Consider the following 16,255-nt stretch of genomic DNA (forward strand, 5'->3'; position numbering starts at 1 on the left):
AGAGGGAAAGAGGGATGAAGGCAGGTAAATGGGATATGCATATAGGTGTCAGGTGAGGCAACCTGCATTTTAATCGCTGTTATGTCTAAAAAAAAAAAGTTTTACGATGCTACTGTCGAATAAATCCTTTGCGACTTACTGGGGTAAGACAGGCAGAGTGAGATAATTGGAATGAAGCTCTGTATTGCCAAAGTGAATATGGTCTTAAGTAGTGAGAGGACTGAATGAAGTTAACCCATCAGACTGGCACTACGGGACTATTGTGCTGTATGGATTCGGTAGCACATGCACACTCATGGGTTTGACCTTGGCAGCCTCTCCCTCTTCTCCTCCCTCCTTCTTACATGTTAGCCCCCCCCCCAGGGTCCCACTCAGCCTTGGCTAATTAGCTCACGTCCCAGTGGCATATGTTCGACACACAATTTATCCACAACAAGGACATTACAACTGCAGTCTCCCGCCTCTGCACTGCCTCCCGCTCACTCCCTCATTTTGTTGAATTGGAGTTGATCTGTATCTGTGTTTGTATGGGTATGATACAGGTAGTAATGAGTTATCTTAATCCTTTAAATCTGACTTTGTGTAAATCTGTTTAATATTTTTAGGACATTTGATTTAACGATGCTAAATCAATATTTTTTATATTAAAGTCCCCCTCCACCCAAAAATATGTTTTTCTTCTTGTACCTACAGTTGGATGCTTGAGCTTCACTGTGCAGAATGATGTATGTGCAGAGTCTGATACTAGAAGGATGTTTTCACATTCATTGGCTGAAAGTGGAAAGTTTCTCTGTACTCATTGAAAATCTGATTTTAAGGGGTGGGCCCTCGAGCATAATTTGTGACATCACAAATAGTCTGGAAGCCAATCCTGGTCAAACAAGTGTGATGTAAAAACTTGAAGCCGTCAGTGCACATACACTGAGGAAAACCTTAGAAATTAACACATTTTGCATATTCATAGATTCTGGAATTTTTTAATGAGCTACAAGAAGTAGATGCCTTTTAAAGGATTTTAATGTGGAAATTATAAATTTTTTGCAGAAAAAAAACATAACACACACACATTATTGTTTCAAGCAGCCTATTTATATACACATTTTAATACACATCTGCAGGGGATCTTTAACAGTGGATCAAATAACTACATGTATATGAAGGGGGTCACTCGTACAAATGTACGTACAAACACACAGAAACGTATCACCTTACTCTGCAGTTCCTCTCAGCTCTACGGAGTGTTTCACTGTCTTTCAGCTAATTTTTTTGAATTTATGGCCCACAACTTAAATGTTTTGGTTCAGTCTTACCGGTCTCATCAGCTTAGTTTCCAGCTGCAGCAGGCAGCTGTTTTCAACAACAACAAATAAAAAACCTCTAAAAACCCCACAGTACGTTACCTGCCTAAAAAAAAAAAAAAGTTAATACAGGCTTAATGTTGCTTTTAAGAAAAGGCTTCCAAGGTACTCTGTGTTCCCTAAAATATGACATGACATTGAAAATCTTCATACAGTATGCTATTCTTTACACTCTGAATATCTTGTGTGTGGTAGAAAAGGTTTCAGTCGTAGTCATCTGGACACTGTTTTCAGAATCAAGACGTTTCGGCTCCCATCCGGAAGTCATTCTCAATTGTGAAAAAATTGGACGGGAACTGGAAATTTAAGCTACTCTGAGTGAGCATGTGATAGGCGTGACCAAGGTGATATCACCTTGGTCACGCCTATCACATGCTAATCAGGCACTTAACAGTGATGAAGTAAATGCAGCCAGAAAACAATAGGCCTGATTACTGATTACTGGGCCATCTTGGAAACTATTAGGTCAGTTTCAGGTGAAACTAGCTATTAACAGATACTCAGGTAGATTCCATCCTGAGGGCAGGGCTTATGTAACTCAGAGTAGCTTAAATTTCCAGTTCCCGTCCAATTTGTTCACAATTGAGAATGATTTCCGGATGGGAGCCGAAACGTCTTGATTCTGAAAACAGTGTCCAGATGACTACGACTGAAACCTTTTCTACGATAGAACACTCCTGGACAAATGAGGGACTACACTGTCTTATCTTGTGTGTGCATCTAAAACCCATCCAGTCAGAGTTTCTGACATCCTTGGGACTGTATTCACAAAACCTCTGAAGGCAACGAATAGCTCCTATAGCTAATTATTTGCAAAGCATTTCAGTAGTAGTAAAACCTTTCTCCTAGACCTCAGACATCAGGAGTAGTTTAGAGGACCTTTAAAATCTAAAGATCCCTTCAACTGAATTTCCAATTTTAGATTACTAAAATTAGAAACAGTCCTTCAAGTGGCTACTGCCAGCAGTATGCCTCATTACCGGGTCAACGTTCAAATGAGTCCTTTGATGAGAGCAGAGCTGGTGTGTTCCCACCTAACCAACAACAGCGTAATACAAGAAATCCATACAGTAGATCTCAGCTACTTGTACAGTGGGAAAATTACCCACAGATGAACCTGGGTGATCTCAGTGATCTGTGGGTACAAGACATGATACAAACCACAGATACCCACTCCAGACTTCACACTGTTAGGTAAACTATAAGGTTTTCCCTATAGATTTGATCCAGCTGAATGAATAAATAAAGCTGGATTACTTAGTTTAATTGGTGTTCGTGTGAACACACTGCACAATAAAAAGATGAAGACGTTTGTGAGAAATGCAGCATCAACACGCAGGTGGTTCTTGTTGGCAGCTGGTTGCCAAGTGGTCTGGCTGAACTCAAGACTCCCATGTTCTGTTGGAGAGTAGTTGCAGTTTGAGGGGCATCATGCCCCAGATCGATGTCACTGTGGCTCATCACTCCTATCAACCCACAAAGGGGGATCTCAGTTAAAGACTTGATACAGAGCTGAAAATCGTTATTTGAGCTGGTGTTCCTCTTTTATTTACAACACAAGTTTACAAAATGCAGGCTATTTGTTTGTGTTTAATTTGTTTGTTTGATTTCTTTTTTGAAACTGACATTATTGACCGCACAAACACCTTAATTGAAAATGTGGCAGCCATATTTGTATCTCTCATAAATGTATTTTAAAAAGTACACGAACTTGGACTTTTTCATAGTCTACAATTCCTGGAACTCATTCATGAAACACATTGTCATCTGAGACTGTGAATGCCAGAATGATCAAACACTTAAAACCATCTATTGCTGACAAGCAAGGTAATACTGTCCTCTCTAAGTAGCAAAGTTAGAAATAGTGTGATGTTGTTATACTGCTGCAAAACATCTAAGGAAGGAGATTGGGGTTGACGGTTGTTGCAACAAAGGGCGTGATTTTGACAAGAGAGACTGCTGTTCATGTCCCTCTCATCCAACAGTCAACATTGGTTTCTTTTAACCACAACACTGATGTTTTCCTAACCACAAGAAAACTCTCATATGAGTCGTCTTTTTTTTTTTGTATGAGGACGTTTCGTCCACACAGCCCTTTCTCTAAGCTTAAGCTTTCTCTGCAGATCTTTTGCAAAAGGTCAAAACACAAATAATCTTTTTTCATTTTGAATGCTCCTGGGATTTCTAATATGACCATTTTATGAATATTTTAATTTTAAGGTTATTAAAATCTGCAAAATATGTACGTTTTACATGCGCATGCCACATTACCACCCTGTATCACAAATCCAATTATTATGGGTATAGAATTAATTTATGACACTCTCTTGAATGCATGACACTGAACCCACAAAAAATTTCATTACAAATGAATAATGAAGTTAATTTAAAAAAAAAAAAAGATTTTTCTCTGACCTCTGTCTTGCAGGGTTAAAAACACAAACTAATCCATCACCATGCGCAATAACACTAAACAATGCCATGCAACATGACACAATACAACATATTTTATCACATGCTGGAACACAACCCAGCAGTAGGCAGTAATAAAGATCATTTGTGCCTGGCCTAAAAGCTTGCCTATCTGCTGCTTTGTTTGTTGTAAACAGGGTGACCTTGTGTTTATATACCGACCTTGTACACTGTTACAAGAGAGACAGACAGACTATGGACCATCGTATCACAAGTGTGTGTTGTGTGTGTGCGCCGTTTACCCACATTTAGTGAGAGGTTCATAGCTAAGGTAAACAATGAGCAAAGCTGTGTGTGTTCAAAGAGAGGTTCTGTGTGTCAATGAGTTGTTTTTATTCATTGATGAGGTTACTACACACAACTCACTATAAAACTGTAATTCTAATGCCAAATACCATCTTTGAACAAGGACAGGGGTTTTGATGCCCCCACCATATATGACCACCTGATATCACTGAAGTTTCTATTAACGTAATGAGGGAATGTTGTTGATTAACGTATCTGGCAAGTTGCTAAAATGTCGATACTGAACACATCAATAAAATGTTCACCGACACCGTATTTCATTTGTTTTCCACCCATATATCCGATACTGGGAGAATCAGCGATCCTGCTTTTGATTTCAAAGGTCGAAATCTCATTTCGATCATTTTTGATTCAGAATCAAAACAGTGACACCTCTATGTCTAACTGTATTCCACCAACACCTAAAAACTGACTTAGAGAGTAACTTGATACCTCCTAAAATCTTGTTTTTGCTGACCTTCAGTGGTTTAACTTATCACCTTGCTGTAGTAATGCACAGGTGTACTCCAGGAGTTGGATGTGTTTACAAGTGCAATAAGCCTGTGAAGTAAAACAGGCTTGAAACTTTCAGCCTGGTATTAAGTTAATCTTCAAATGATGTGTCTGCTGATATTCTCAGTTTTTCTTCTTGTCAACCAATCCCATTAAAAGACCAAAACCAACAGTTATATGATCCTACTAACAATTATTGTCTGCGTATATAAAGCATGTTATAGCTTATTCCTCTTTGCCATAGACCTCCATTGTTGTCCAAAAACGATTAAAAAAAGCACAATGAGCCTAAGCACTAGGTGACATGTTCCTTCATTACATGGCCACTGTAGTTTATTTTGAATCCCACCTACACCATCCTGCTGCCATACTCACAAGAACAAAAATGTGTATTAATCCACAGCTGAACATAGTCCCCAACAAATGCACCATTTGTTTGTGTTTTAGTAAGGTTTGCTAAAATCTACAGTGCCCAGCTGGATTAGGAAATTACTTGGCCTTTAAAAAAAAATTAAACTATGTATTTGTGAGCCATTTTTAAAGATTTATGTCTTAGGAGGAACCAGTGGGTGTTTGTGAGTAGGACAGGGAAGTCTGAAAGTGTTGAGAGGTGGACCAACACTTGTCCTGGTGTTTTCATGGGATTTGTTGATACTATGAAAAGAGACAAGATGCGATTAATCAAAATTGAGAAAATCAGGTATGATTTATAAGGCTTGAGTGAACAGTGTGGCAGCTGTTGATAGCTTATGTGAAGAAAATTAGTTCCATTCTCTTTCCTCTTTGGAGGTGTGATTCAATATTTCTTGTTAAAATATGAATGGGCGGTGGTGGTGAGTATGGGTTATGACTAATAATCGGGTAGCCTATAGTCGGAATGGTTCACTTAACTAAATTGTTCTGATATACCTTAATGTGGACTAGTTGTGTTGCCACACCCAGGTCCTTTTTTAATCCTTTGGTTTTTATTTTCCTACTTATGTTTGTGTCTGTTAATCTTTTTTGTCTTTAAGCATTTTGTTTTTCGTATTGATTTCAGTTTGAACTTTTTTTATAACTGCATTCTTATCTCTTTTGTATCGTTTGATTTACAAAATAAAATCAAGACTAAGTAAAAACACAACAACAAATAACCTGTAGATTTTACCTTGCATTCATCACATCTAAAGCAAACTTGTCTTCTTTCTTCCTCTCTAACACACAAACACACGCACTTTCACTCTGCTGTGAGTTGGTGACATGAGTCCTTGGAAAGTGCAGTATTCAATTTGTAACTATTATGGAGACAAGGACACAGTCTTTTATGTGAGCAGCCACAGAGAGAAAATGGAGGCAGTCACTATAGCAACCGCCAGAAGAGCACCCAGCAAATCAACAAACAATGCAGTACAAGACTTTTTCCAGGGGAGCCATTTAGTGCAAAGCCTTGAATCATACAAAGTTGCCCTCTTAAGTTTCTGAGACCTGTCTTGGAGTGTCTGTGGGTGTCCAAGCCCCAAGTATTTGGTATTGTGTTTCTCCACACTTGTCTTTCAAGGCCGGCTTGGTTGAATGTGCCAAAGAGCTGTCTCCTTGGGTCACGGCAACCTAAAAATTTAATTTCTGTGATCAGCATTCAGGAAATGCTTACTGCTGCAAAAGCACATAAAACAACAATACTCACTTATTGAAAACATTTTATGTATTTACTTGAGCAAATATCACATATTAAATAGTTTCAAAGTATTAGGCCTAGTTGTAATGATAGATTAAACAGAGATACAAAATAAGTTCCTTTTTCCTTCTGTCAATTCAGCTGAGAAGTTCTAGTGGATGTTAGGAGCAAAGTTGAGACAATTGAACTTGTTTTTTTAAATGGGAATTTTGGAAAGTTTTTATGAAACCTACCATCATCAAACACTGAAAACCTAAAGCACTGGACTTTACTTTTAATGGTACTTTACTCAGTCTTTCCTTCCCACTTTAAATGCCTGCATGTGCTCTGCTCTCACTTTCCCATGCCCCTTGTCTGAGTAAGTCGTGTCTTTCGTACTGACCTTGTTCTAAATTTCATCACTAGACACAAAGCTGCAGACTGGCTGATGCTGTCTGACTGACTGACTGGGTGTCACAGCAATTAGTTTAAGAGGTGCAGATCACAGATAGACAAGCATGTGTGTGTGTGTGTGCGCGCACATACACAATTATTTTATTTTGTTTAAAAACATGTAAACTCTTTTTTGGTTTGTGTCTGCTGATATTTCAGAGCAGACCAGTCATTGGCAGAAGGGAGTTGGAGGAAGGTAGAGAGAATTGTGTTTTCTCTGCTAAATTGTAAAAATAAACTCTTGCAACAGAATAGTTTAGTAAATTTTGCCAATATAACCAAGTTGAGTCTTGGGTAGAACTCATATTTGTAATTCTGAAATATGAGGGTTTACTAACTGTAGACAAACACAAAACAGGTTGCTGTGTTTTGTGGGAAGTGTGCTCACATCCTTAAAGTTATGTGATAAGGCTTTGAGAAGGCCTCCCCATGCTGAGCCATTTTAAACTGGGCTTGGGACCAGCAGGCACTGGGCCAGAGAAAGAGTCTGCTGTATGTCAGAAAGCTAAGAACAAACTGGACCTGTGAAGCTGATACCTTGATTGTGTCTACATAATTTGATGGCATAGCTTCTACGGAACAAAAGATTTTTGATGATTAGTTCAGTATAGAGTACATGTTTTTCATCTTAAAGCCAAACATTCAACACCAAATTTCTGCACATTTCATTAAAGTATTGTTAACAGTTTTACTCTTTTATTTCCCTTTAGAGTTATAATCATTAAGATTTCATGAAATCAAACCCCATTTTTTGATACTATTTATGGTCTGCATTATTTCTGCAAAAGCCATTTAATGAATTTACATTTGGTATTTATCTCTCTATATAGAGAATCGAAGTCATGACGTCACGTTCGGGTTAGCCTCAGTTCCACTCAGTTTTGGGCAAGTTACTCAAATTTAGTAATTATTTACAGTTACTAATTACTTCTCTCAAAAGTAATTGAATTACTTTATCAATTACTGCATATAAAAGTAACTTTTGCATTGCTTTGTCTGCTTCAATTCTCTTATTAATGCACACATAGCTATATTATTTTAGTGACAACTGTCAAATTATATCATTTTACCCATTATCACTGATAGGAGTTAATACTCCAAACAACAACCAAAGAGCAGCAACGACTAGAGTGCTACCTGTAAGCTATACTTGCTTCCCTACAGTGCCAACAGTGTGCAACAATAGCTAACGTTAGCTTAAAAATGGGGTCCACTAACATCAACAAACGACCGGCACCCACCCATGACAGTTACAGTAGCTTGGAAAATAGTGATATGGGGCACTAAATTTGATGCGCCAGAATGGGCACCAGAACTGGAGCCAGGCTAGCTGAGAACAGAACGGGGCACAGCAGCCTCCCAGTGAACACTGCCAGACCAAGACAGAACAGAGCCTCCAAGACCGACGGAGGCCAGTCTGATAGCAGGGAATACACTTTTCTTGCCGGGTCGTCGTCCCCGGAGTCAGAGTCCTGGTCGGAGCCGCTGTAAATCACCTTGGTACTTATTCCCTGTCGTCAAACTGGCCTCCGTCAGTCTCGGGGGCTGTGTTCGGTCCTGGTTTGGCCTTGATGCCCAAGATGCAAACTCAGTGATGCCCAAGATGCACACTCACGCTTGGCCGATGCCCAAGATGCATGCAACAGAACGCTGACTGCAGTTCACTGAACAGCCATCGGTGTCATGAATAACAAGGATTTTCTGAAAACTCCACGCAGTACCTTTAAGTAGCTTTCAGTGTTCTTTTTATTTGCCTGATGTTATTTAATTGTAGTGCTAAAATGTTTTATCTGTTTTTCCCATATAAATCATTTTGTAACTTTGATTTGAAAGTTGGTGAATAAAAAACATTACTGTATTATATCATATACAGCATATTCGGTATCAAGGGAAATATTCAAACGAAATACTCCATGTTTTTGTCATGTCATGTGCCTCATTTTTTACACATTTCCCCAAAATGTAGCCTGAAATATTTGTTATCTTTGGACACTTTTGGATCTGCACTGTAAATTTCTTTTGGTCTAAACAATATTTGGCTGTACATCATCAGCTGGAGGTCAGTGTGGTTTAATATATAAAAGAAATATTAAGACATTTTATTTGCTCTGCTCTGGGAAAATGGTGGAGAGCTACTTAAGTAAATCTTGTACAAATTTGATAAAAATCAACAAAGGAAGAAAAGGAGGACTTCAGAGCAACACAGAGTGACCGAGCACTGTAGCTGTCTTTTCAACTCTGTGCTTTTGCAACAAGACATAATGTAATCTCTCCTTGAGATGGAAGGATTTTTATAACCTGCGCTGTCTGGGCCTTGAGCAGGAGAACAGACAGGCTGGGTGAAGGCTGTTTATCCCGCGGTGTCCTTGATATAAACATGTGAAAAATCTCTCTGTTTTCTCTCTCAGCTAAACCAATACAAAGACATTCGGCCTCTGAACAATGTTGTAGCACTACCACAAAAGTTTTTCATCCTGCCTCCATTCACAACCGTGTCCTTGAACGCAACAGAGCAGGGGACACTGAGGTCCTGCTTACTGCTATTTCATGAATGTGGCCATGCAGTTAATGCCATCCTTTCTCCACACCAAAGACAACCTTCTATGAAGACCCTTGTGTGAGTGTTTTGGTATTTGTTAGGTGGCTGCACCGGAACTGCCTGAACATGCCCAACATGTATAGTAAGTAAGGACCTCTGCTCAAAACTTTTGCATTATTCTCACGGTTTTTCTCATTCTGACAATGTATTTGCTTGTCTGTTTTTTTCCCCAGGTTAAACTCCTCTGTAATCCCCTCTGATTTCTGCAGAGCCCCCTCCCTCCCTCTCAATTCAATGGGGCATTATTGGCATGGGAAACAAATTTTAACATTGCCAAAGCAAATGTGAATTAAAAAAACATATACATAATTAGAAGAAATGTGCTATTAAAATGTATACTGTCAGGTAGCAGCCAACCCTAACCTGTGATCCCTCTTAGGAGCAATTAAGATAAACCTCTACTTCATCTGCTTTATCAGTCTCTCATTCACTGACCTCCACTCCTCCCTTCCTTCAAACCCCCCCCCCCAAATCCTCCTTCAGTGACAGAGGCAAGGAGAGCACTGAGTCATGACATCATAATTCACCAGCTCCTGTTTTCACGGTTAAATCAATATCAGTGTGTCCGAGTCAAGGTTGGAGGCTGGCCTTCACAGCTCAGCTCTTCCTACTTCTTTCTCATAGAAAATCATATAAATTGTCCCTAAAATAATTAAGCCTTCAGATCCGTCGCTGGCCTATATTTTTTACCTTCCTGTCTGATAAACAGCACTGCCAGACTGAAGGTAATGCTGAGAATATAACTGGGCTCTGATTCCATGTCTGTCTCTTTCTTCCTTTTTACCTGATCTCTCTCAAAATCTGTTTAATTAACCAGGCCTATTGACTGTTGCTTTTTTACCTTTGATGTGGATAGACTACATTGTGCCACCAGGGTTAGTCACATATTTGGTGCTTTATTTGAACCTTTCACATGTGAACAAAAGATAGATAGATAGATACATAGATAGAGTGACACAGAGAGAGAGAGAGAGAGAGAGAGAGAGAGACAGACAGACAGAGAGAGACAGAGAGAGAGAGAGAGAGAGAGAGAGAGAGAGGAGGTGCCTGAGCATGGGGAGGCGGAATATGTAGAGTCTGAACAAGCCCTCAAAACGCGAGGAAAGACGGGAGCTGATATAAACGTGCTGCCCTTCACTCGGGGCTATCAGGGGCTAAGAAAACAGCGCTACCTCTGTCACTGACCTCCGGCGCTTCAAAGAGACAGCAGGACGCACAGAGCTCCGGCCCATGTAGAGCGGCCAGCGGCCATGGCCACGCTGGAGGGCTGCCGCTGTCGGGGTGCCAGCGGCCGAAACAACAACAATAACAGCATCCTCTACAGCATTTTGAAGAGTGACAGCCTTGCGGCCGCCGAGGAGCAACAAGAACAACAACAAACACTGCAACACTTTCCCCACAAGACCTTCTCCACCGCCGCCCCAGCCTCGCTGCAGGAGCTCCGGCAGCAGGCTTGCTCCTGCGGCTCGACGCGGCGCCGCGGTATCCTCCGCTCCCCGCAGGTGACGTGCAAAGCCGCCTCGGCAGTTCTGGTGAAGACGCTGCGGTTCGTGAAGAACGTCCCCTGTTTTCGTGAGCTGCCGGAGGACGACCAGCTGATGTTGATCCGGAGCGGCTGGGCGCCTCTGCTCGTGCTGGGACTCGCTCAAGACGGGGTGGACTTTGAGACCACGGAGACCGTGGAGCCCAGCATGCTGCAGCGCATCCTCACGGGTTTACCGGACAGGCAGAGCGAGGTGCTGGCCGGCCAGAACAGGGGGGAAACCGGGGTCTCTGTCCCGGATATCGAAGCAATCAAAGCCTTTCTGAAGAAGTGCTGGAGTGTAGATATCAGTACGAAGGAGTATGCATATCTGAAAGGAGCTGTGCTGTTCAACCCAGGTAGGTGTTTAAAAACCTGTGCATCAGTTATTTTGGTGGCACAAAACTTGTAAGTAGGCCTACAGACTGTAAGGCTAGGTTTATTATACGCTTACTGATCAGCTATTATTTGTGTTAGAAGTTTGGTTTATTTGGAAATTATTGACTTAATATTTATGGAGAATAAGCATTTTGTGCATTTACTAACCTGTGTATCACTTCAATGACACGGAGTAACCTGTGCCATTAATCTACTTAATTAATCAAGTCAAGCTGACTTTGGGATCGTATTTACAGCACGTTTGTACTGCACCCGTACTGAACTTTTTCCACTCATCTCACCTTCATCTTCTTTTACATGTCATTCTCGCGCCTCTCGTCGCTTTCCCCCAGATGTGGAGGGTTTGCGCTGTCACCACTACATCCAGTCTCTGCGTCGGGAGGCGCACCAGGCTCTGAACGAGCACGTCAGACTGATCCACCGTGAGGACAAGACGCGGTTTGCCAAACTGCTCATAGCTCTGTCCATGCTGAGGGCCATCAGCCCGCCGGTGGTCGCTCAACTCTTCTTCAGACCCGTTATAGGGACCGTCAGCATCGAGGAGGTGCTCATGGAGATGTTCTACGGGAAGTCACAGTCCCCAGTGGACTGAGGTGAATTCAGCAGATTCAGCTGCCAGATGGACTGGGATGCTCCAGGCTCTTGTTGGGTAGGAGGTGAGGGCAGATGAAGAGGATATTAGGGACTGAGTTTACAACTACTGTATGTGGGACATCTGCAAGGACTGTGAAATGACCAACACAGGCAAGTGTGTGTGTGTGTGTGTGTGTGTGTGTGTGTGTGTGTGTGTGAGAAAATGAGAGAAAGAAAGAGTGTGTTGAGGGCAAGAGATGTTAGAGGAATAAAACAAAGCAGCTGCTGGAATTCATAACTTATTTGTTTTTAAATAAACTATTTTTCTATAATAAAAAATACTCTCAGAACATTTTTTTAACTGTTGTTGTGCCTTTGTGTGTGTGTGTGTGTGTGTGTGTGTGTGTGTGTGTGATATCAGCTCTGTCATTACTGACACACTTTTCACTGGGGCTAGTGTGAAATCAGTCCTGGACAGAATCTTAGGAGATAACATGTCTCAGTATGTAAGCAATGATAACTACAGTGTACTTATAAATCTGATGTATGTCACCTTGAAAAGTCACATTGATTCATACTAAGTTATTGATAAAGGTTTATTATATCAGCTATATACTAAGAGGAGTCTCAGAAGGCTACAGTTTAGTTACTCACTGTCCAGTACAGCAGGTAAGGTGGAGGGTTTAACAGCAGCACTTTACAGCACTTTTACTAAATGCTGGTGAAATGCCACGTTAGACCACCAGAGTGCAACAGTATACCACTTGCAGCAGTTGTGCTGTGCAACAACATACATCACCCTCCCCATCCAACACACACACACACACACACACACACACACACACACACACACACACACACACACACACACACACAGGTGCAGAACTGGTGTAGTAAAAGTGCCTCAGGTAATGTTCTACCTGTCCCTCCAACTCTGGCCATTACAGTGTGGAATTTTGTGGATGCGGACTAAAATGCCCCAGGCAGAAAGTATCTAGAGGAAGGATGGAGGACTGGTGGCCCGCTAGAAAAAAAAAAATCCTCCTTCAGAGGAAAAAAAAAAAAATCCTCCTTCAGAGGAAAAGCATCTGGAGACCGCAGATAAAAGGGAAAAACAGATATTGTAGGCTTATGGCATCATCATACAGCATTAGTTTGATTAATTTAATTAATTCTATAGAGATCTACGTGATGAAACACTGCACATCATAAGTGTTTGCCTTGGACAAAGGGGCAAAGATTTCCTGTTGTTACAGTACATACGGTATGACCAAATGAGTCCCTGGACACCCGATTTGCGCTTCCAGCATCCATACTGCTTAGTCACTGTTCAGAGGCCAGATGGCCTGTACCTGTGCTCAGTCCCTGCTGCTTTGTTTTGCCCCACTCTTGACAAAATATTCTTTCCAGAAGGTTACTATTTTACATAGGTGTCATATGTTATACACTGGGGGACATGTCCCCACCACTTTTTGAAATAGCTGATTTTGTCCTCATCACTTTTTAAAAGCATATTTTGTTTTAAATAAAAAAAATCTAATCAATGATTTGAGTTTGTTTTAAAATTAATATGGATAAATAAATAGAAATAATCTAATCCATGCTCCAGTTTAATTAATGTTCTCTCACATAGATATTTAAACCTTTGAATGAGTCATGATTGGTTGAACTTGACTCATGAACTCTTGTGAACGCTCAAATGTTAGAAAAGTATGTTGCATTGAAACAACAAGGCAGGTTAACTTAACATCTAAAAAGGTAAGCTTGATTTATTATCTTTAGCTAACGTTGTTAACATTATTCCTTCAGTTGTTTCTATTTTGTCATATTTTAGGGCAGTGATATTGGATGTTGTTATGGCAGGGCTGACTGACATGCACTGGTGCTTTTTACGGTAGATGTGATTTTGGCATTGTTCGAATGACATGGTGTTGTAGCTGTGGGTGTGATTGATGACTGTTATGGTCGTGTTTGTTGTGCGGTCGACGTTGTGCATTTTATGCTGAGTATTTTCGTATTGTCGACTCTGTAGTAGCCTAGGCTATGCCCTTTTGATGGGCCGTTATACTATTTTACTGTTTTTTTGCAGACCCGCCGTAATTATCTACTCTGACCTCATACTGATCCCCCCCATTACATTTCCTAAAAATCGCATATGAAGACGGTTAGAAAATGTTTTTTCTTATGTCCCACCACTTTTCAACACAAAACGATGCCCTTGCTATTTTACATTTAGACACGCCCTGCTCTGCTAATTTTTGGATTATACCCTAACCCAAATAAAGCAAAGGAAGTGAAAATTAGTTAGAAAGAGATGGACAGAGAGACATACATCTCGTCTGCTGGGAAGAAAAGTAGAGAAAAAAATCGCTCTCAGTCAGACAGCCACTGGACCATGAAATGACCTCTTGTTCCTGAGTAAACCTTAAAATTGGGAGCATTGCCGTCAGCGGCTGTGCAACTGCATATGGAAGCTGACTGGGTGTGTGAGCTGTGAGTAGAGGCGGCTGAGAGAGCAGGGCGGGAGGTGATATAGTGTTCAAAAGTTACAAAGCAGGAGGGTTTCAGCAAGCAACAGCCTTATTAAACTGCTCTTTGATGTAGAGTTAAAATTACTGATGAGATCAAAAAGGTATCACCAGCCACATTTCTGTGCCTGATGGAGGTGTTTGACAGGTCTTATTGAGTATAGCTTGTTACAAATGATGTATATTTATTGTGAACTCACAAGTTTGGTAGCCTTATCTGCTAGAGCATCTGCTGTTCGGTGGTTATGACAGATTAAAAATCAAAATGAACTAATAAAAAAGGAGACAAATGGATTTTCCACTAATTTTATCAAATTGCAGTTTAGGTTCTCAACAAAAACTCAATGAAAAGATTTTACAAGAGCAATAATGTTTTCAAGTGTGCCCAAAATAGCAATGACATTGCCTCTGTGTTTACTCCTATTCAGCAGAGAATAACCACATGCAATCTCAATAGATTGCCACTGAAAGGAAGGAGCTGAAGACAATAAGCAGGGCCACCAAAAACATACCAATTGGACGTTCATGTGAGGCCATCACTGATAACTCTCACACACCTCCCGGTGGTCTGATAAGGCACTGCAGGAAAAGACAAAAATGACAACAACAAACAGACACAGCCACCCCTGCACATATGCCACTGAGGACTTTGCTCTGAAGATATGCTTATTTCTGCCTATCTCCTCTTCATGTTCCCTCTCGATGGGGCCTATTTTCTCTCTAAAGTCCTTAATTGCTCTGGGTAATAGAGTTTATTAATGCCTCCAACTGTTGGCATCTTTTTTTAAAGAACCAAAGCCAAAGTAAATTCCAGTGGTTGTGGTTGATTTATGTTTTCATTCATACCTGTTTTCTTCTTTGTGTTCGCATAATCTGAAACCATCTGAGCATTACAGCTCCTTTTGTGCACCCTGGCACCAACAAAAATGTCCACAGCCTGTCATTTATGGTGGCAAACTGTTTTTCACTCCCTTTCTCCCTTCCTCTGCTTTTATCTGTGTCCCTGTCTCTTCCCTCTGCCCTAGTTTCTCTTTTTCTCTGTTCTCTCCTGGGATTGACAGAGAGTCAGTAAATCTGCTTTTTGTTTCTTTGTTTACCAGCATTCAATCACAAACACCCCAAGTAGGTAGTGTGAATCCCCAGGAGATGGCACTGTTTGGCAGCACTCAACCACCATAGGGTTTGTGTTGCCAAGCATAAGTCAGTCATCAAATGAGACTCCTTGGCTTTAAGCCAAAATGTGTGTTATATCAGCATTTTTCTTTTAGGTTTATCTTTGGCATTTCTGCCTCTATCTGACAGGAGAAATAGACAGGAAACATAGAGAGAAAGTATGATACCACGCAACAAAAGTCCCCATTCCAGTATCGAACCAGGGAAATGGCGACTGCATGGTAAGTACAAGGCCTCGGAGACCCTCATATCAGCACATTTTAAACTGTGAAATCATGAGCACCGTCATTACATGCTGTCTAATTGTTGACCTTTCTCATTTGCACACTGCACTGACATTCTGCTGTAAATGAGAATGTTTGTTAGTTTTGTATTATGTAATGTGTTTCTTGAAAGAAGAGAATCATTGGAAGAGAGGAACACAAACAGGCCATACCTACATCTGGACATTAGTGCCATCCTACTCTCCTTTTGGTACAGTATAGTATATCCCCCATGATTCATTGTTTGCAAAGCACATTTCATAATCTACCCTTAGTGGTTTGTTTTGGGTTATCTGAACTTAAAGGACAGGTTCATAATTTTTCAAGTCGGTCTTAAAACAAACAAAACCCACTTGATTTGGTTGACTCAGACTGCTGAAGCATCATATTGGCTTCAGATAAACTTTGGAATATATTTCAAGTTTCATTCATAGAGGAATGAGTACTGTGGCACCAATCATCAGGGATGGAATGAGTACTAGAA

At 40.8% G+C, this 16,255-nt stretch overlaps 2 protein-coding genes across 6 annotated transcripts in view; one reads left to right on the forward strand and one right to left on the reverse strand.

Moving 5' to 3' along the window:
• Nucleotides 1–16,255, reverse strand: part of LOC122885899 (uncharacterized protein C13orf42) — a 29,603-nt gene that overhangs the window by 11,990 nt on the left and 1,358 nt on the right. The gene's annotated exons all lie outside the window — the stretch shown is intronic.
• Nucleotides 10,338–12,159, forward strand: nr0b1 (nuclear receptor subfamily 0, group B, member 1). The gene is made up of 2 exons (XM_044217650.1): nt 10,338–11,194; nt 11,567–12,159. The coding sequence occupies exons 1-2, from the start codon at nt 10,564–10,566 to the stop codon at nt 11,824–11,826; spliced, it is 891 nt and encodes a 296-aa protein (XP_044073585.1). The 5' UTR covers nt 10,338–10,563; the 3' UTR covers nt 11,827–12,159.

This window comes from Siniperca chuatsi, linkage group LG12 (genome assembly GCF_020085105.1).
Source record: "Siniperca chuatsi isolate FFG_IHB_CAS linkage group LG12, ASM2008510v1, whole genome shotgun sequence".
Lineage (NCBI taxonomy): Eukaryota > Metazoa > Chordata > Actinopteri > Centrarchiformes > Sinipercidae > Siniperca > Siniperca chuatsi.